The 21,747-nt window shown below is 31.7% G+C and overlaps 1 protein-coding gene across 4 annotated transcripts in view; it reads right to left on the minus strand.

Moving 5' to 3' along the window:
- The window catches only part of LOC143064640 (hemicentin-1-like), a 125,670-nt gene that overhangs the window by 2,156 nt on the left and 101,767 nt on the right, over positions 1-21,747 (minus strand). Inside the window, exons 54-62 of one of the 4 annotated variants that reach the window (XR_012975291.1) lie at positions 20,562-20,696; positions 19,084-19,209; positions 13,386-13,505; positions 10,924-11,055; positions 10,179-10,307; positions 7,365-7,487; positions 6,977-7,072; positions 6,241-6,347; positions 4,575-4,697 (exon numbers count right to left, since the gene is read on the minus strand). Coding sequence is in view for 2 of the 4 variants with exons in the window: in XM_076237620.1 (XP_076093735.1) it covers positions 4,575-4,697; positions 6,977-7,072; positions 7,365-7,487; positions 10,179-10,307; positions 10,924-11,055; positions 13,386-13,505; positions 19,084-19,209; positions 20,562-20,696 (984 nt within the window). In the remaining 2 variants the exon portion in view is untranslated. Of the gene's footprint in view, positions 1-4,574; positions 4,698-6,240; positions 6,348-6,976; positions 7,073-7,364; positions 7,488-10,178; positions 10,308-10,923; positions 11,056-13,385; positions 13,506-19,083; positions 19,210-20,561; positions 20,697-21,747 lie in introns of those variants that run through there. The other 3 variants (XM_076237620.1, XR_012975292.1, XM_076237621.1) reach the window with 3 other exon arrangements.

Genomic DNA, 21,747 nt, shown 5'->3' on the forward strand with positions numbered 1-21,747 from the left:
ACTGACTACATTCATCATTTTTTTCATAACATAATTGCTTTCGTAAATTATCTGATTAATTTAAGCTAAAAATATGATAATTCATATAATATTTCTGATAATTCTTTATAGAATGGCACTTGTATATGTTTAAGTATCTAATCTAATGATATTTTAGTGATAGTAACAGATGTCACCACTGAAAGTCTGACTTTCATAGATCAAAACCATTTTTTTTTTTAAGAAATCTAATTCATAAAGTGGTACAGTTTAGGTTAATTAAAGATTAAATGGGTCAAATCCTGGTTGAAGTTGTGTATATAGTTCTTAGAGCAATTGCTGATACGTGTTTCAATGTTTTCTATAGATTATATGCTTGTATCCATGTCGTCAAACCTAAATGAGGATCTTTCTATGTCTTGTTTTGGACAACAGCATTTTATTCATTAAATTCATGGATAAATTTAAAAAGTCATCCACAGAAACTACACAAATTGGTACCCCTATTAAAGGGGCTCGCCAGTATAAATCAATATTTTCTTTTAAATATAGGATTTCGCTATTTTTTTCTATGAATAAACTTTATCCTATACCTTATAGAAAAATTAAAGAACCTTAGTGAGCGCGCTCACACACCCCTCGTCCCCACATTATCATTGGAGAAATTAAATAAGTGTATGAAAAAAAAATTGTATCAGAAAAAAAAATGAATCATAATTTCCTGTCAATATACACATCTACATAGTATGTCCTTATTATCTACAAAATTTCATGAAATTCTTTTGTGTAGTTTCAGAGAAGTTGAGATGACAAACTGTTGAAGAATTACATTGAAGCAAATAAGTTCAAAGGGGCGTAACTCCTGGAAAAAAAAAATTGAATCATAATTTCCTATCAATATGCACAACTACATAGTATGTCCGTATTATCTTAAAAGGTTTCATGAAATTCTGTTGTGTGGTTTCAGAGGAGTTGAGATGACAAACTGTTGAAGTAGTACCTTAAAGCAAATAAGTTCAAAGGGGTTTGACTCCTAGAAAAAAAATTGAATCATAATTTCCCATCAATATGCACAACTACATAGTATGTCCGTATTATCTTAAAAGGTTTCATGAAATTCTGTTGTGTGGTTTCAGAGAAGTTGTGATGACAAACTGTTGCAGTAGTACATTGAAGCAAATAAGTTCAAAGGGGCATAACTCCTGGAAAAAAAAAATTGAATCATAATTTCCTATCAATATGCACAACTACATAGTATGTCCGTATTATCTTAAAAGGTTTCATGAAATTCTGTTGTGTAGTTTCAGAGGAGTTGCGATGACAAACTGTTGCAGTAGTACATTGAAGCAAATAAGCTCAAAGGGGCGCAACTCCTGGAAAAAAAAAAATTGAATCATAATTTCCTGTCAATATGCACAACTACATAGTATGTCCGTATTATCTTAAAAGGTTTCATGAAATTCTGTTGTGTAGTTTCAGAGGAGTTGCGATGACAAACTGTTGCAGTAGTACATTGAAGCAAATAAGTTCAAAGGGGCGTAACTCCTGGAAAAAAAAAATTGAATCATAATTTCCTGTCAATATGTACAACTACATAGTATGTCCGTATTATCTTAAAAGGTTTCATGAAATTCTGTTGTGTAGTTTCAGAGGAGTTGCGATGACCAACTGTTGCAGTAGTACATTGAAGCAAATAAGTTCAAAGGGGCGTAACTCCTGGAAAAAAAAATTGAATCATAATTTCCTGTCAATATGCACAACTACATAGTATGTCCGTATTATCTTAAAAGGTTTCATGAAATTCTGTTGTGTAGTTTCAGAGGAGTTGCGATGACAAACTGTTGCAGTAGTACATTGAAGCAAATAAGTTCAAAGGGGCGTAACTCCTGGAAAAAAAAAATTGAATCATAATTTCCCATCAATATGCACAACTACATAGTATGTCCGTATTATCTTAAAAGGTTTCATGAAATTCTGTTGTGTAGTTTCAGAGGAGTTGCGATGACAAACTGTTGCAGTAGTACATTGAAGCAAATAAGTTCAAAGGGGCGTAACTCCTGGAAAAAAATAAATTGAATCATAATTTCCTGTTAATATGCACAACTACATAGTATGTCCGTATTATCTTAAAAGGTTTCATGAAATTCTGTTGTGTAGTTTCAGAGGAGTTGCGATGACAAACTGTTGCAGTAGTACATTGAAGCAAATAAGTTCAAAGGGGCGTAACTCCTGGAAAAAAAAAATTGAATCATAATTTCCTGTCAATATGCACAACTACATAGTATGTCCTTATTATCTTAAAAGGTTTCGTGAAATTCTGTAGTGTGGTTTGAGAGGACCTTAGTGAGCGCGCTCACACACCCCTCGTCCCCACATTATCATTGGAGAAATTAAATAAGTGTATGAAAAAAAAATTGTATCAGAAAAAAAAATGACTCATAATTTCCTGTCAATATACACATCTACATAGTATGTCCTTATTATCTACAAAATTTCATGAAATTCTTTTGTGTAGTTTCAGAGAAGTTGAGATGACAAACTGTTGAAGAATTACATTGAAGCAAACAAGTTCAAAGGGGCGTAACTCCTAGAAAAAAAATTGAATCCTAATTTCCTGTCAATATGCACAACTACATAGTATGTCCTTATTATCTTAAAAGGTTTCGTGAAATTCTGTAGTGTGGTTTGAGAGGAGTTGCGATGACAAGAAACAGGACTGACGGACGGACCGACTGACGGACGGGTCAAAAACATTATACCCTCCGCAACTCATTGCGTGGGGTATGATAAAATAAAAATATGGGGTCACCGTTTATCTAAGATCACCATCTGCCATCGAAAGAAGCATGCATTTTTGTTAAGTTTCATTTTATTTTGAAACTGATAAGAGAAAAAATGGTAGTATCGAAATAAAAAAAGAACTTAAAAAATTACAGAAATCGCTTAAATTTTACAAGAGATTAGTTTAAGTACATCTTATCTTAAAATTATAATAAAAAAATATAGATCACTGATGAGTTAAAAAAAGACATTTCAATTTTCAGGCAAAAAAATTACATTTTTTTTCACCAAAGGGAGATAATTTGGAGCTTTTTAATAATATAAACATTTGTAAGTCATCTGGGGCCAAAACAAATTGATTTTATTGGTTGATTTTTGTAACATATCAAAAAGTAATAACTAATAGTGTAATAAATAAAATTTGTAATGAAATGTTCAATTTTTGGCTGAATTTTTTTACCGTCGAGTCTCCTTCAAAGTAATATCACATCATCACAAAATACATTATATACAAGAAAAATTCATGTTTCAGTATGTGAAAATCACTCAGATCAAAATCTTTAGCAGCTGCACAATTTCATGTCCTGTAGAAGAATATGTGCAAATCGAGTTCATTTCTGTCGAGCCATTTTCATGGAAAGATTAACATAAACTGTGAAGCTGACGTAGAAAAGCGATCTTTATAACCAATTACTTTTATAACACCAATTTCCAACTCTTTTTTATTCAATTGACCAAAAGATAAGAAGATAAAGCCATGCCATTGCACTTCTAATATTATTAAATTGTAAACCTTCAAGGAGCCTATCATTTAGTTCTATTTTTATCATGTCATCAGATGCACTATATATCTACTAGTCTACCGTCTTCCATTCATATTTTTATTACAGTTCCAGTTCTTACATGTAGAATATGAGTAATAGGACATTAAAATGTCTAGCCTGCAGCTATTTATGAATTATTTAAAAAGATAATGAGTTCAGGACTAACTTCTCATAATTCCCAAGTTCTGACCTATTTCAAAGTATATAAAAGAACAGAGTTCCAATGTCACTTGTGTTGCACATATTTTGTCTTTCCAAGGACAATATTTTTGTTTAACAATCTATTTTTGTTATTTAATTTTTTTTACAGTAAATCTTACAGAAATGAAGGCTTGTGACAAAATGCAATGCAATTTACGATATAACTAGTATTTGTAAGGAGCATAACTATTTTAATAAAAGAACTGAGTTCCAATGTCCCTCTTGTTGCACATATTTTATCTGTCAAAGGCAAAAGGGCAAAACTAAAAAAAACTTTTTTTTATAAATATCTTAGAGAGGTGAAGGCTTCAAAGAAAATATAATGTAATGTCTGATATAATTAATATTTCTAAGGGGCATAACTCATCAAAAATATATATGATCAGCACTTATTTTCAAAAGTGTCAAAGACCTTGCTGATATTAACCTATTGCAAGAATTGTATATATGATAGCGCTTACAATGCAATTTTCCATATAATCAATGCTTCCAAGATGTATTACTCTTTCACAAACCATAGATCAGTTTTAAATTTCAGTGAAAACTTCCTACTGGACCTACCTGAACACTTCCTTCCATCCCTAGCTACTTTATATCCTAATGGACATTTACAATGAAAGCTTCCTACAGGACTTACCTGTACTTTTTCTTCCATCCCTAGCTACTTTATATCCTAGTGGACATTTATAATGAAAACTTCCTACTAGACTTACCTGTACACTTCCTTCCATCCCTTGCTACTTTAAATACTAATGGACATTTATAATGAAAACTTCCTACTGGACCTACCTGTACACTTCCTTCCATCCCTTGCTACTTTATATCCTAATGGACACCTACAGTGAAAACTTCCTACAGTATTTGTACAGTTATGTTGACAAACACCTACATCTTCCAAACATTCATTTATATCTAAAAAAAATAAAAAAGAAAAGAGAGAAGAATTTATTAATTTTGTATGTTCATAGACTTAAATGAAGAGGTCAAATAATATTTTGAGAATATATAATAAAATTCTGTTCCTTCCATTTGAAGATTTGGGTTTGCAATACAAGTGTAAAACATAATTGACTTATGTGAAAGATTAAAAAAAATCTTACAAAAAAAACCATGTAATATTCCCACCATAGAAGTGCCATTACTCCTTTAAGTTGTAAGTTAGGGAAAGATCTTAACATCCTGATCATTTGTTTTATTATCTATAACCATTTCCAGTCTAATATGAGGCAGGCATTACCTGTGAAAGGGGACAAAGTCTGTATGAACTAATTTTTTTTAATTCAAGCATATTTTAACTTAAAAATCTGTTAAAAAATAAACTGAAATACCCTACATTTCTGTTTTTGGTTATGTTATTAGGGATTTTAGTTGTGACGTTATTTAAGTTATGACGCCATATTTAATGTAGACAAAGAAACGCTATCATCAGGTAACGTTTTTGCATATCATTATCAACAAGAATGTGTCCTCAGTACACGAATGCCCCACTCGCACCATCATTTCTATGTTCAGTGGACCGTGAAATATGGGTAAAATCTCTAATTTGGCATTAAAATTAGAAAGATCATATCATAGGGAACATGTGTACCAAGTTTGAAGTCGATTGGACTTCAACTTCATCAAAAACTACCTCGACCAAAAACTTTAACCTGAAGCGGGACAGACGGACGAACGGACGGACAGACAGACGGACGAACGGACGGACGAACGGACGGACAGACGGACGAACGGACGCACAGACCAGAAAACATAATGCCCCTCTACTATCGTAGGTGGGGCATAAAAATTAAATTGGCATTGCGTTCCTTCCTGTATTTTACTAGACTGATATATATACATATTTTACTCAAAGTGGCATGACAAAGAGACCAGATTAAGGTGCTAGATTTCTGCGAAGATATGGGAATTAAAAAGAGTGACATAAAAAAGTTAACAATTTTGAGTTCATTAATATTAGTACAATGAAAATTTTGAGAAATTTTCCCCAATTTTTTTTTATTGATTTTTCTACTGTTATAGGGGACTTTGTCCCCTTATTAAACAATTACTTGCATTTAATCCCTATGTTCTATAAAAGCCATGATGACTAAGTTGGTTAGATGACTGTATCATCAGATACATGTTTAAAACTATCTAAGATAAAGATCACTGTGGCTAAGTTTTGTTTCAATTTGCCAACTTATTTCAGAGGATATTTGTGATATTAAATAAAAGATGTCAAGTGAAGAAAAATATCAAATATTAAAAGGTATTTATAGCATAAAGATGTCTTTTTTTGTTAATGAATTGATTTCTTCCTGCCTCCAAACCTCTTGTATTTAGTATTTACTATCTCAAATCTCTTTAACTGTATTTTTCTTCTAAGTAATACAAAGAGAGAGACATAAGATGTTCCAAACAAATTGACATTTAGGTAATCTCTTTTGAATGTTAGTGTCTTAAGAAGCATTCTCACCTTAAATGATATCAATCAAAATTATAATCATGCAACCACTGTCATGCAAACATGCTAATTGACTGGTCTCTCAAAATTAAATAGAATATCTTCTATTCACAACCATCCTTCATATAAATATAAATGTAATGATTAATCATATATATACAACATGTCAAATGTTCAATAATTTGTGCTTTTCAAATTCAACATTCATTCTGTGTGAGTTCAAATAATATTTTACAGTTTGTTGTTAAGTATGAATAGGGGTAAACAGCAATTAAAACATGAAAACACATTTAAACTGCCTTGTAAAGATAAGATTTAAAATTGATATTTCCTGAAATTCATGTTCATTAAGAAATAAAAAAAAAAATCTTTTACCTTTATGTTAAGTTAAGGAGTGAATCATACTTTTAAAAATTAAAAAAAAAAAAAATTAAAAAAAAAATTGTGTTAAATCGTATAACTGATGTTACTTTGACATATGGTATAACATTTGTAATATTATCTTAATAGATCTATCCAATAAGTCTTTGTATTCAATGAAAATAAAAATCAATTTGACATCCTAGCTACATATGTGTAATAATAAAACAATATGCAAAAATGTGTTCATTCAATAATGACACAAAAAATGTGGTACACTGTGGAAGCATGTTTACACAAAACCAAAAATAAATTTAATTATTTCAGATTTTTGTTTACCGAATGTTGTATAACAAACATTTAAAACAAGTAAATGCTGTTACATTACCAATACATTTATTCCATGTTGGGACATGTCTCATTCCTACAGGACAGGCTTGTCTCTTAAATCTAGACGGTTGGCTGGGTTCTAGGAACTCCAAGCCTAAAAATACACAAAAATTAGGTCTAACTGACAACTTTATCTATTTTTTGTATGTGAAGCGTTGTAGACAAACTGGATTCAAAATTTTGAAAAAGGTTGTTTCAATAAAAAAATTATAAGATGTTAATAAAAAGAGTTTCAGAAGTTACTGATAAACATATGTTATTACATATTTTTTAGTTTGATAAACAATTCAGTAATCAGTTTGAAAAAAAATTTCATAAAATAAAAGTTAAGTTTGTCAGACCTTAAACTCTGTCCTATAAGTAATGGAATAATGTATTATATGTACCAGCACATGACTTTCGATCAGCCAACTGTTTCTGACCAGGAGGACATATACACTCAAAGTCTCCATTTGTGTTCCAACACCTATAGGAACAAATTCCTGGAAATTCTCTACATTCATCTATATCTTAATAAAAAAAAATATAAAGGCTGAATATGTAATTTTCTTTAAGTCTGATTTGGCTCAGAGATTTTGTTTCTCCTGATATGAACACTCCAATTCAAAAAGTTAATGAATAAAGCAATGAAAGTCTTATATATATATATATTTGTTTGATATTATTTTACCAAGAGGCCTTACAATAAAAATTATACTAAAAGATGAACAAACATTTCATTGAATTATTCTATGCAAGACTGAAAGAACAATTTAAAGACATCATAAACTAATAAACTAGAGGCTCTAAAGAGCCTGTGTCGCTCACATTGGTCTATGTGAATATTAAACAAAGGACACATGACAAAATAGTGTTTTGGTGATGGTGATGTGTTTGGAGATCTTACTTTACTAAACATTCTTGCTGCTTACAATTATCTCTATCTATAATGAACTTGGCCCAGTAGTTTCAGTGGAAAATGTTAGTGAAAATTTACAAATTTTATGAAAATTGTTAAAAATTGACTATACAGGGCAATAACCCCTTAGGGGGTCAATTGACCATTTTGGTCATGTTGACTTATTTTAAGGTCTTACTTTGCTGTATATTATTGCTGTTTACAGTTTATCTCTTTGTTGTTTACAAATTATCTCTAACTATAATAATATTCAAAATAATAACCAAAAAACGGCAAAATTTCCTTAAAATTACCAATTCAGGGGCAGCAACCGAACAACCAGTTATCCAACTCATCTGAAAATTCTAGGGCAGACAGATCTTTACCTGATAAACAATTTCACTTCCTGTCAAATTTGCTCTAAATGCTTTGGTTTTTGAGTTATAAGCCAAAAACTGCATTTTACCCCTATGTTCTATTTTTAGCCATGGCGGCCATCTTGGATGGTTGGCCGAGTCACTGGACACATTTTTTAAACTAGATACCCCAATGATGATTGTGGCCAAGTTTTGTTCAATTTAGCACAGTAGTTTCAGAGGATTAGATTTTTGTAAAAGTTGATGACGACGGACGACAGACGTTGACAGACGCCAAGTGATGAGAAAATTTAGACCCTTCTACAACGAAATTTGTTACATGCACACGTATAAACTTTGCGGTTTTTATCCAACGCAATCATAGGTTTGAACGTTGTTTTCAATTTAGACTTGTTTTTATATATATATATATAATTGTAACTATCTAATAAAATCATTGCATGCTTTTGTCATTCGAAACTTGCATGAAAAAGCACAACCTCATTAACTGAATATAACACTTTCCATAAGAGAAAGCACTGGCAACACTTAAAGTTAACCAATTAATCATGCAAATATGGTGAAGGTAGATGACCCAGATAGGCATGAAAACAGTCATCTTCATTTGACATTTTGTGCAGGAGTAATTGGTATTTGACCATTCTTTAACTATTGTAGCACAGTATCACTTTGTGAACTCATATACTTGGTATAATTGTTTGCAATCATGTGACCAAATTATATCATTTTGATTGAACCATTTTTACAGGAGTTATAAGACTTTTACCAAACTTAGACATTATAATTTCCCCATAGTAGAAATGGAACTTACTTGTTTCTTCTGTTGTATTATCAGAAAACTTAGTGCTAACCTTAATTGATAGGTTTATTGATTATTGCTTGCTTGATGTCTAGTGGCAAATATGTCAATCATATCAGGGACAAGTACCACTTTCTTGATGTATAGTGGCAAATATGTCAATCATATCAGGGACAAGTACCACTTGCTTAATGTCCAGTGGCAAATATGTCAATCATATTAGGGACAAGTACCACTTGCTTGATGTCCAGTGGCAAATATGTCAATGATATTAGGGACAAGCACCACTTTCTTGATGTATAGTGGCAAATATGTCAATCATATTACTAGGGACAAGTACCTAACTTATTTGTTATTTCAACTTACAATTTTTCATATAAATTCAACTAGAAAAATTATATTCTAATCACCTGAATAAAGAGGATCACTGATGAAACCAAAAATACACTTGATATGCGACACAAAACAATACACGACTAGGATGACACAAAAATATAGGATGAAAGTGTTCTCATTTCTTTTGAGCAAAAAGGTCAAATATATTTTGTTTACAGTATGAATGTATGAATAAATGTATTTACACTTTTGGTATTTAGCTGAATTTTGTCTCCAAATGACCTTAGATCGCCTCCGAATAACCTTTTGATGTAAAGCAACAATCACTTTTTTATTGTGACATCAAATTTTTTGAATTATTTTGTCAAAGTTTACGGGAACCAGTGTGATTCTATGTAATGGCGGACAAATTTGCATACAAGCGTAAATGTGTTTATTAAAAGGCCTTGTGACAAGAGTCACCTGACCTAGTAAAGACCCACTTTTAAATCTGACAGGAGTCACTTTAAAGTAGGGTGAACAATCCTAGCATCTATGAGAGCTTTCTGTCAAATTGTCTCAGAATGCTAAATAATAGTCAAAGTTCCATAACTCCTGGTCAATTCAAAAAGATGGTATAACTACACATGATGACAAATAATCCTACAAAGTATGACAGTTTTTTGTATAACAGACTAAGAGTTATACTACTCCAAAAAACAGTCCAAGTCCAATAACTCCTGAAAGTAATGGTCAAATGAAAAGTACTGTATTATATAGTCAACAACACATAATGGCATCCAATGTTCCAATGGGTTAAAAAAGATCTTACCCAAACAAGGTTGACCTGGTCCTGTAGACCTGTATCCATGTTGACACTGACAGTAGTAGCTCCCTTCAGTATTGATACATCTTTGGTTAGAGTAACATCTGTGTTGATTGGTCAAACATTCATTTATATCTAAAAATAGATTTACAATATCAATGTATCATGGAGTACATGTAGAATATAAGTCAGAAATGTTCAAACTATAATTACAACAATTATGTAAAATAAAAACAGGAGACTCTAAAACAGAGCTTGCAGTATAAAAATAAGTAGATGTGGTATGATTGGCAACCATCCTTCTAAGATCTAATGTACTAACAGTTGTTGGCCTTATCAAGTATATGTTTCTATACAGTTTTCAATACAGAGCATAAGTCAACATCGTTTTATAGTAACATATAAAAGGCACAAATGACCAGTGTAAACAAAATTAAACTAAAACAGCCAACAGCCTGATTAATATACAAAGCAATGCTTATAGCTATTCCATTGATACCATTGGCACATCTCTTTGTGAGTAAACATATCAGGCAGATATATTTAACATCATTCTCATTTTTATTTCAATTAACAAGAAAGTACAGTCATTAGGTCTTTGAAATAGACAGTAAAAAAAATGTTCACTTTAATAAAACTTTCAGTCAATGACACCAGGGACAATCTCCGAACATAGTGACTATACATTTTGTACTAAAAAGAAGTTATTAATGCTATAACTGGGGTCATTTATGACATTTGACTAAAATACCTGTACAAGATCCATCTGCTTGTTGTTGAAGGCCAAGTGAACACCTTGTCTTACATTGATAGCTCCCTCTGGTGTTGATACAATCCTGATCTATTCCACATTCATGTCCTACCCCTCTGCATTCATCTATATCTGTTGTATAAAATGTGATTTTTGTATTTCATATTATTGATCTTTTTATAATAAGTTATAAAATACAAGTTAAATAATCAGGTTTATCCGAACTTGACAGAGTATATGAATATTTTATAATCAGCATTTATAATACAAGTGTCCTGATATCAACATTTTGTGCCTTTATAATCTTTGTCAATAATTTTCCCCCAGTTTACATGAAGTCTCATATACTCTGTTATTACTCATGATAGGTGAGGAATTCACATGACAAATAAAGTTTTATTTCTTTCCAAGTAGTCAATAAAAAATGAAAATGAGGTCAAGGACAAAAAATATTCAAGTGGTCACTGAACCATTAAAATGAGGTAAAGGACAATGGACATATGACAGATGAAAACTATATAACATAAGGCATCAATTTAAAAAGTATGAAGCATCCAGTTCTTCCACCTTCTAAAATATAAAGCTTTTAAGAATTTAGCTAATGCCACTGCTGCTGCCAGATCACTATCCCTACGTCGAGCTTTCTGCAACAAAAGTCACAGGCTCTACAAAATTCCTCAACACAAATAGTTTACACTGCAGCCAGATAGTAAAACCTATATCATGCAAACTGCAACTTTCCTCCCAGCCAGAATAAAATGGCATGAAAGGAGTAGGTCCGGTAAGGGTCGATTTTGGCCTCAAATTTCAGGTTCATCGAACGAAAGATTTTGGACTCTTTTTAAACACTTAAATGTCTATTTAAATTGATTCGATTAGTTAAAGTAAAAGATTTCAACTGATTTAGTCATTAAAAACGCTCCGATTCAAGCTTAAATATATAAAATCTATCAAATGTGCCAAAAACATCACTTTTCAGATGGTTTTTGTCAAAAATGAAAGTGGCCGCATCTGTGTTTATCCTCAACCTTTATATATGTTATGTATTATCATCAAATACAACTTACATTTCAATATTATGAATGAACACCAATGCGGCCACTTTCATTTTAGATGGAAACCGTCTAAAATTTAACTAAAATGCTCAAATTGTGAAGATTTCAGTAATTTAGCACGACTGAATGATGCTAGTACCTGATATATGTGCATTGTATTGTCAAAAATTTGTAAGGGTTCCACGGAACCCAGTGTCTCGCCTACTTTTGCTGTTAATCGCAGACTCAACAAAAATGAGGAAAAACATCAATAAAAATTTCCCTCTCGATACTGTCTTTTGATTGAAAGAAGCTTCCAAGTTAAGTAAAAAATCCAGGATAGTTTATGAATCTAATAAATGTTTTATAAACTTTAACTGCAGACTGTATGTAATGTTAACTGGAAGAAAAACTAAGTCCATTTATAAGTAAAATATGGAAAAAGGGATTTTTTTTTTTACAAAATTTACTTCTGAATAATATCTTATGATCAGAAACAAGCTTTTGTCTAAGTTTGGTAGAAATCCAGGATAGTTTAAGAACATTATAAAAATTTTAAAAACTTAAACCACAGAGTGAATGTTTTGTTTCTGGCAAAAAAACTAAGTCCATTTATAAGTAAAATACAGAAAAGTGGAAATTTATTTTTACAAAATTTTCTTCTTGATACTATCTTATGATCATAAACAAGTTTCTGTCCAAGTTTGGTACAAATCAAGGATAGTTTATGAAAGTTATTAAAATTTTAAAAAATTTAACCACAGAGTGAATGTAATGTTTCCTCGCAGAAAAACTAAGTCCATTTATAAGTAAAATACGGAAAAAAAGGAATTTTATTTTTACAAAATTTACTTCTGGATACTTTCTTATGATCATAAACAAGCTTCTGTTCAAGTTTGGTAGAAATTCAGTATAGTTTAAGAAAGTTATTAAAATTTCCAAAACTTTAACCACAGAGTGAATATTTGTGGACGCCGTCGACGACGGAATGTAGGATCGCTTAGTCTCGCTTTTTCGACTAAAGTCGAAGGCTCGACAAAAACAGCCCATATTCATGTAGCAGAAGCATTCTACTTTCCAGTAAATGGCTAAAAGATTACATTGTCATACTTTTGTAAAACTGCTATATTTTGGGGCCAAAAAGGGGTCTTACTGAACCTACTCCTTTAGGGAGAATTTAGTATGTTTCTCAGATCTGTAGTATCTCCGAAGTTCTGGGTACCACTTAAATAAATTATGCAATTAAAAGTATGTTGATATTTTTCAGCACAAGACATGTCAATGTATTGCTTTAATATGGAATGACTGTCATAGTATTAGAACTTAAAGACAAATTAGCAATGTATTCTTAAAATTGAAGAATTTAACATAGAAAGTAATGAATTAGTCAGGTTCCTCCTAAATCCTACTGGACAGATGACCACCTACCTTCACAAAAAAACTTCCTATACAGTCTGAAACCTGCTGGACAAGCACATGTGTAGGATCCTATGGTGTTCCTACAGATATGGGAACATGATGACTGGTCTGTTCTACACTCATTTACATCTGGAATGGAAAGAAATCAGACTATTCATACATAACAATTTAGTTCATGTCGGTTATCCAAAAGCATGTCCTGCATGTAGACCTTCATAAAACGCCACTGCACATTTGGTTAACATATGTTTATTTCCTGTGACTTCAAAATTCCTTAATAAATAAAATACATACATTTTTAAAGGGGCTTAACTCTAGAACGGTTAAAGTGACACCACCCAAATTCAAATTTGATCTGTGTTTTATTGTAATAAGCATTATGCATAAGTTTCATAACATTTGGTTGAGACAAACTAAAGTTCAAGAATGGAAACAAATTTCTTGATATAACCAATTTTATTTGCTAATTGGAATTTCAACCGTATCTTGTTTTGGGTCAGTATATAGCCTGCTAAAACGTTTGTGATCTTTATTTCATACGATTTGTGTCTTTATTGCCGCCCTCCTGCCGATGCTGTCTTTACATATTGTTGGGGTGTCAATGGGATCATTCGATAGGCTACCTTAAAATTATTTTTTAACTTCATGGCTCTGTTTAACTTCCTGTATGTACATGAATAGTTCGTAAATCATGTTATGGTTTTTAATGTTGCCTATCTAATTCATATTAATTATTCAAATTATATATATAAAAAGACTTGATGGTTTATTCCAATGTTGTCTAAATGCTATGGTCTTTAGAGGTAAATCCATCACAAACCAAAGTTTTTATATTAATTTAACTTAACTGGTTATTAACTAAATTGGATTTTTCTTTTGGTTAAATGTTTATAGTACGTGTCAAAAGCTATAAATATTTACTCAATTAAAACTTACATCTTTTAACTTTTATCGCAATTACGGTACAAAAAATATATGAAACATCACCTAAAGCTGGAATATTATATTTTTCATTTAACAACTTTATTTACTACCATACAATATAAACCTTTTAAATGTATTGCATTGGAATAACAGTTTGTTAAAATAAGTTCTGTAGCATGCCAGGAAGAAATGAATTTATTTTATGTAAGTTTTAAGTAAGTTTGGTGTATTCCCCCCTTTTCATAGTGATATTATCGATATAAATTATTACTATTAATATTGAATGGTGATGTTCACCAGTCATTAAATTTCTAAAAAGCTGTATATTAAAAATTGTGACTAAAACTTTTCTTTTTACTGTATCATGAGTTACGAAAATTATTTCTATAGTCTCATATCAATTCGGATCACAACAAAATTAACTGAGAGTTAAATAAGGTTTACACTAAATACTTATTTACTAATTTCAATTTAAAAACTTTTACCCTATGGAATTCACCCCGCCACATTATGTATGTATGTGCCTGTCCCAAGTTAGGAGCCTGTAGTTCAGTGGTTGTCGTTTGTTTATGTATTACATTTAAGTTTTTCGTTTGAATTGTTTTACATGGTCATTTTGGGGCCTTTTATAGCTGACTATGCAATATGGGCTTTGCTCATTGTTGAAGGCCGTGCGATGACCTATAGTCGTTAATTTCCGTGTCATTTTGGTCTCTTGTGGTGAACTGTCTCATTGGCAATCATACCATCTTCTTTTTTATATTTATACATTTTCGATTGAAAAATGTCAAGTGAAGTATGAGAATCCTTTGCTCATGATCCCTTACAGAAATAGTTAGATATAAAACTTCGTATTTAGGAAGGATCCAGGGCTTCGTAAAAATGTACTTTAGTTTTGTTTGAATTTTCACTGGCCGGAATAAGATTTACACCTTTAATCATTTTTACCAGTAATATCTTAGTATATGATAATATGAACTTTTAATATTTCTGCTAAATGTGGAAACGTTTTACATAATAAAGTGATATGTGTTTGGTGTACATGTATGTGAAAGTATTTTTTTTTTCAAGTCATATATAATTGTATTCACGTCGCCAGAGTCCTCGAGTGGGGGATCCGCTCTTTCAGCCTTAGAGTGGATTTCAGATCCACTCTTTCAGCCTAAGAGTGGATTTGTGGCAGATTTTTCTCCCCACCTTTGCTATTCTTTGTCATTTATTCAATTGACATGATATTAGTTGATGTAATTTCGTATTAATTATGTATTATTATTTCATATTAAATATGAACTTTTATGTCAAATGTTTTATTTGCAAAATGTATTTTTTGCATTTTATGATTTTGAATAAATGACCTTTTTTCGTCAGTTTAGTTTTTATATCATATAGCAAATCAAGCTCAGACTCTGGCTTGTGTATACATAGTATGTTTATGATATCTAGCTGTCTGTCTTAAATATACTGACAGACAAACAGATAACAACCGTAACAAATAATGCCCTTCCCAATGAGGCTGGAGCATACAAAAGCAACAGGGGTCAGTCTGTCAGGAAATCAATCAACAGGGGTCAGTCTGTCAGGAAATCAATATCTAATACCACTATTGTAGTACATTTTATCAATTTCTATAATATTCAGTTGGATAATCTCTGGACGGGGTGCACTTTTACAATTTGCTGCAAAAATTTCTTCAATAACAAACATTACATTGTTGATATAAAAATATGACAGTAAAATTTATAGTTTGTACAGGTTTAGAAATATGAGGAATTTCCATTCCTTATAATAAACTTTTACTTCCTGAACATAAAATATTAATTTACATACATTTTTTTCTTATCCGCTTGTTTTTATAACTGAACATGACATAAAACATTGTTAAACATGCCCTATCAAAAATTAATTATATATTTTTTATTTTAACGTCTAAAATGATTTTTGAACACGATAATGACTTCATATCTACTATTTAAAATAATGTAATATATATAAACCCATAGTAGCATCTCACTAGGAAGTCTTGACGTTCAAAGGGAATATGAAATCTTGTTCAAGGTCAGGTTGGATAGTCATAACCAAGCAAATAGTGATTAAGCTATATATATAAAAAAAATTGTGCATTATTTTTCTTTCTGAAGAAAAATAAAAAAGAATTCCAAACCTATCAAATTGCAAAATGGTGAGAAAAAAAACCAAATTATATCTTACCTCCCGGGAAATAAAAAGTCTCTATTTTTTATGAGATTTTAAAATTTTCTTGTGGTTGCTTTTTTTTGGAAGGAGAGGGGGTATTTGTTTCTCCCCCCCCCCCTCCCCCCCCAAAAAAAAGGATTTTTATATCATAAATGCAATGCTAAAATGCCTAGGGAGATCACAGATCACTATTCCCTTTAGGTAAAGTCCTCCATTCCAGTATAAACACTATCATGGGATCATATGAGTAGGTGATATATACAATTTATATTATTTCAAAAGTGATTATTTAAATCAATAATAATAATATCCATGATCTGAGTGCTTTCTCCTTTTCATTATATCTCTATTGTTATGCTAATATAATCATGTTCTATAAATAGAATGATCGACCTGGAAAATTACTACAAGAGAGCTTAGGACATTTCTCTGAAGAAAAAAACCTATATCTGAAAAAAATTTCCAGAATAGTACCAATAAACTCATTATGGATAACAGGATTGAAACTTTGTATTTGTGCCAGATGCACGTTTCTTCTACAAAAGACGCTTGAATACGAAACCAGATGCTCCGCAGGGCGTAGCTTTATACGACCGCAGAGGTTGAACCCTGAACGGTTGGGGCAAGTATGGACACAACATTCAAGCTGGATTCAGCTCTAAATTTGGATTGTGATTAAATAGTTGACACAGCATAGGTTTCTGACACAGAATGAATGTGTTCTAATGAACTTAAAATTTTTGTTTTCTCTTAGAGCAATTCACTATGCTGTTGAATATCAATCCTCTCAAAAAAATGTTTGAAGAAATTTTCTTTTTTATTTATGAAATTTCAAATGAGAAAAATTGAACCCAATTTTTTTAATCACATCCCCCTTTCCCTTATTCCAAAACTAATCTCAATTAAAATTTCTAATGGAGTTTGCAACAATAACTACTCATTTAAATACATCATAAAATATTAAGATGTAAAAAAACTGCTTGTTATCACTGAATGGTAAAGATTATTTTAATTTATCAGTTGGTAGTAAAAAGTGAATATACATTGTATATTGTATATAACAAAGATTTAAGTTGATTCTGGACAAAGAAAGATAACTCCAATTAAAAAAAAATCTTGCTATTGCATAATATTTTGCAATTAGATATTTCTTGCTTACTATTCTGGACAAAGAAAGATAACTCTAATTAAAAAAAAATTTGCTATTTCACAATATTGTGCAATTAGATATTTCTTGCCATTGCGCAATACTGTGCAATTGAAAAGACTTGCTATTGCACAATACTTAATATAATAATTTTAGATCCTGATTTGGACCAACTTGAAAACTGGGCCCATAATAAAACATTTAAGTACATTTTTGGATTCAGCATATCAAAGAACCCCAAGATTTCAATTTTTGTTAAAATCAGACTAAGTTTAATTTTGGACCCTTTGGACTTTAGTGTAGACCAATTTGAAAACAGGACCAAAAATGAAGAATCTACATACACAGTTAGATTTGGTATATCAAAGAACCCCATTTATTCAATTTTTGATGAAATCAAACAAAGTTTAATTTTGGACCCCGATTTGGACCAACTTGAAAACTGGGCCAATAATCAAGAATCTAAGTACATTTTTAGATTCAGCATATCAAAGAACCTAACTGATTCATTTTTTGTCAAAATCAAACTAAGTTTAATTTTGGACCCTTTGGACCTTAATGTAGACCAATTTGAAAACGGGACCAAAAGTTAAGAATCTACATACGCAGTCATGACAGTTAGATTCGGCATATCAAAGAACCCCAATTATTCAATTTTGATGAAATCAAACAAAGTTTAATTTTGGACCCTTTGGGCCCCTTATTCTGTTGGGACCAAAACTCCCAAAATCAATACCAACCTTCCTTTTATGGTCATAAACCTTGTGTTTAAATTTCATAGATTTCTATTTACTTATACTAACGTTATGGTGCGAAAACCAAGAAAAATGCTTATTTGGGTCCCTTTTTGGCCCTTAATTTCTAAACTGTTGGGACCTAAACTCCCAAAATCAATACCAACCTTCCTTTTGTAGTCATTAACATTGTGTTTAAATTTCATTGATTTCTATTTACTTAAACTAAAGTTATTGTGCGAAAACCAAGAATAATGCTTATTTGGGCCCTTTTTTGGCCCCTAATTCCTAAACTGTTGAAACCAAAACTCCCAAAATCAATCCCAACCGTTCTTTTGTGGTCATAAACCTTGTGTCAAAATTTCATAGATTTCTATTAACTTAAACTAAAGTTATAGTGCGAAAACCAAGAAAATGCTTATTTGGGCCCTTTTTGGCCCCTAATTCCTAAAATGTTGGGACCAAAACTCCCAAAATCAATACCAACCTTCCTTTTGTGGTCATAAACCTTGTGTTAAAATTTCATAGATTTCCATTCACTTTTACTAAAGTTAGAGTGCGAAAACTAAAAGTATTCGGACGACGACGACGACGACGCAGACGACGACGCCAACGTGATAGCAATATACGACGAAAAATTTTTCAAATTTTGCGGTCGTATAAAAAGTAATAAAGGCCAAAATTATTCCTGCATTTTGATTGCATGTACCTGTGCATCTACCACTGTTATCAGTTTTAAGTTGAAATCCCTCACTACATGTACAGGTATAACCTCCAGGTATATTCTGACAGTTATGTCCACATACTTCTGGTGTTTCTCTACATTCATCTTTGTCTGAAACAAGAGTGCACACACTGAAATGTCTCGCCTTCTTTACTAATCATTGATATAATGCTGATAGTCCTAAATATAAAGCTTTATTACAACTGTCACATAAACTTAACATAAAACAAGAAAACTAAACATTGACCTTCGAACCATGAAAATGAGGTCAAGGTCAGATAAACCATGCCAGGCAGGCATGTACAGCTAATAATTCTTCCATACAACAAATACAGTTGACCTATTGCTTATAGTTTAAGAAAAACAGACCAAAACACAAAAATCTTAACACTGAGCAATGAATCGTGAAAACTAGGTCATGGTCAAATAAAACCTGTGCGACCGACATATAGATCAAAAATATTTCCATACACCAAATATACTTGACCTATTGCATACAGTATAAGAAAAAAAGACCAAAACTCAAAAACTTTGACCACTGAACCATGAAAAAAAGACCAAAACTCAAAAACTTTGACCACTGAACCATGAAAATGAGTTCAAGGTCAGATGACACCTGCCAGCTAGACATGTACACCTTACAATCATTCCATACACCAAATATAGTAGATCTATTCCATACAGTATTAGAAAAAAAGACCAAAACACAAACACTGAACTATAACCACTGAACAATGAAAATGAGGTCAAGGTCAGATGCCACCAGCCAGTTGGACATGTACACCTTACAGTGCTCCCATACACCGAATATACTAGACCTATTGTTTTTAGTATCTGAGATATGGACTTGACCACCAAAACTTAACCTTGTTCACTGATCCATGAAATGATGTCGAGGTCAAGTGAAAACTGTCTGACAGGCATGAGGACCTTGCAAGGTATGCACATACCAAATATAGTTATCCTATTACTTACAATAAGAGAGAATTTAACATTACAAAAAATCTTAACATTTTTTTTTTTCAAGTAGTCAACCAAGAAAATGAGGTCAAGGACATTGAACATGTGTGACTGACAGAAACTTTTTAACATGAGGCATCCATATACAAAGTATGAAGCATCCATGTCTTCCACCTTCTAAAATATAAAGCTTTTAAGAAGTTAGCTTACACGGCTGCTGCCAGAACACAATCCCTATGATGAGCTTAGGGGGGACAAAAAATTAATACCTAATAATTTAAAAAATTTTGAACTGTTCACTGATTACTATGTCCAATTGAATAGTACTGAATCATTTCAAATGATCAACCAGTTGTTTAATACCTTTAAGTCTTATAATTATTTTAAAGGAGGCATTTCAAAATATATATTTTCTAATAGGCATATATAACCATTGTAATGTCTAGATGATTTGTAAATTGAAGAAAGTGTATAATGTTTTCTTCTCATGTTAACAGACATACCAATACATCTCTGTCCATCACCAGATCGTCTGTAACCATCTTTACACATGACCGCACAAATAAATGATCCGTCAATGTTGATACATTCATTGTCAAGGTCACAGCCTCCATTGTTATTATCACATTCATCTATATCTGTATTTAAAGAACAGAAAAATTTCATCAGTTTTTTATGAATATTGTTATCAAGATTATCATTTACTAGTAATTTTACACTAGTAATTTTTGGGACCCTTTATAGCTTGCTGCTTTCGGTGTGAGCCAAAGCTCTGTGTTGAAGACTGTACTTTGACCTATAATAGTTTACTTTTATAAATTGTGACTTGGATGGAGAGTTATCTCATTGGCACTCATACCACATCATCTTATATCTGCGTAGTAAATACAGATAAATTCTATGTATAGTATGTCCAAAAGCAAACATGCTTTATCAGCCATCCGCGATATCTATATTAGTCCCCGTTACAAAGACTTTATCACATGTATCAGCCATCCGCGATGATATCTATATTAGTCCCTGTTACAAAGACTTTATCACATGTATCAGCCATCCATGATGATATCTATATTAGTCCCCGTTACAAAGACTTTATCACATGTATCAGCCATCCATGATGATATCTATATTAGTCCCCGTTACAAAGACTTTATCACATGTATCAGCCATCCGCGATGATATCTATATTAGTCCCCGTTACAAAGACTTTATCACATGTATCAGCCATCCATGATGATATCTATATTAGTCCCCGTTACAAAGACTTTATCACATGTATCAGCCATCCGAGATGATATCTATATTAGTCCCCGTTACAAAGACTTTATCACATGTATCAGCCATCCGCGATGATATCTATATTAGTCCCCGTTACAAAGACTTTATCACATGTATCAGCCATCCGCGATGATATCTATATTAGTCCCCGTTACAAAGACTTTATCACATGTATCAGCCATCCGCGATGATATCTATATTAGTCACGGTTACAAAGATACAAAGACTTTATCACATGTATCAGCCATCCATGATGATATCTATATTAGTCCCCGTTACAAAGACTTTATCACATGTATCAGCCATCCATGATGATATCTATATTAGTCACGGTTACAAAGATTTTATCACATGTATCAGCCATCCATGATGATATCTATATTAGTCCACGTTACAAAGACTTTATCACAT

The sequence above is a fragment of the Mytilus galloprovincialis genome, chromosome 2, assembly GCF_965363235.1.
Source record: "Mytilus galloprovincialis chromosome 2, xbMytGall1.hap1.1, whole genome shotgun sequence".
Taxonomy (NCBI): domain Eukaryota; kingdom Metazoa; phylum Mollusca; class Bivalvia; order Mytilida; family Mytilidae; genus Mytilus; species Mytilus galloprovincialis.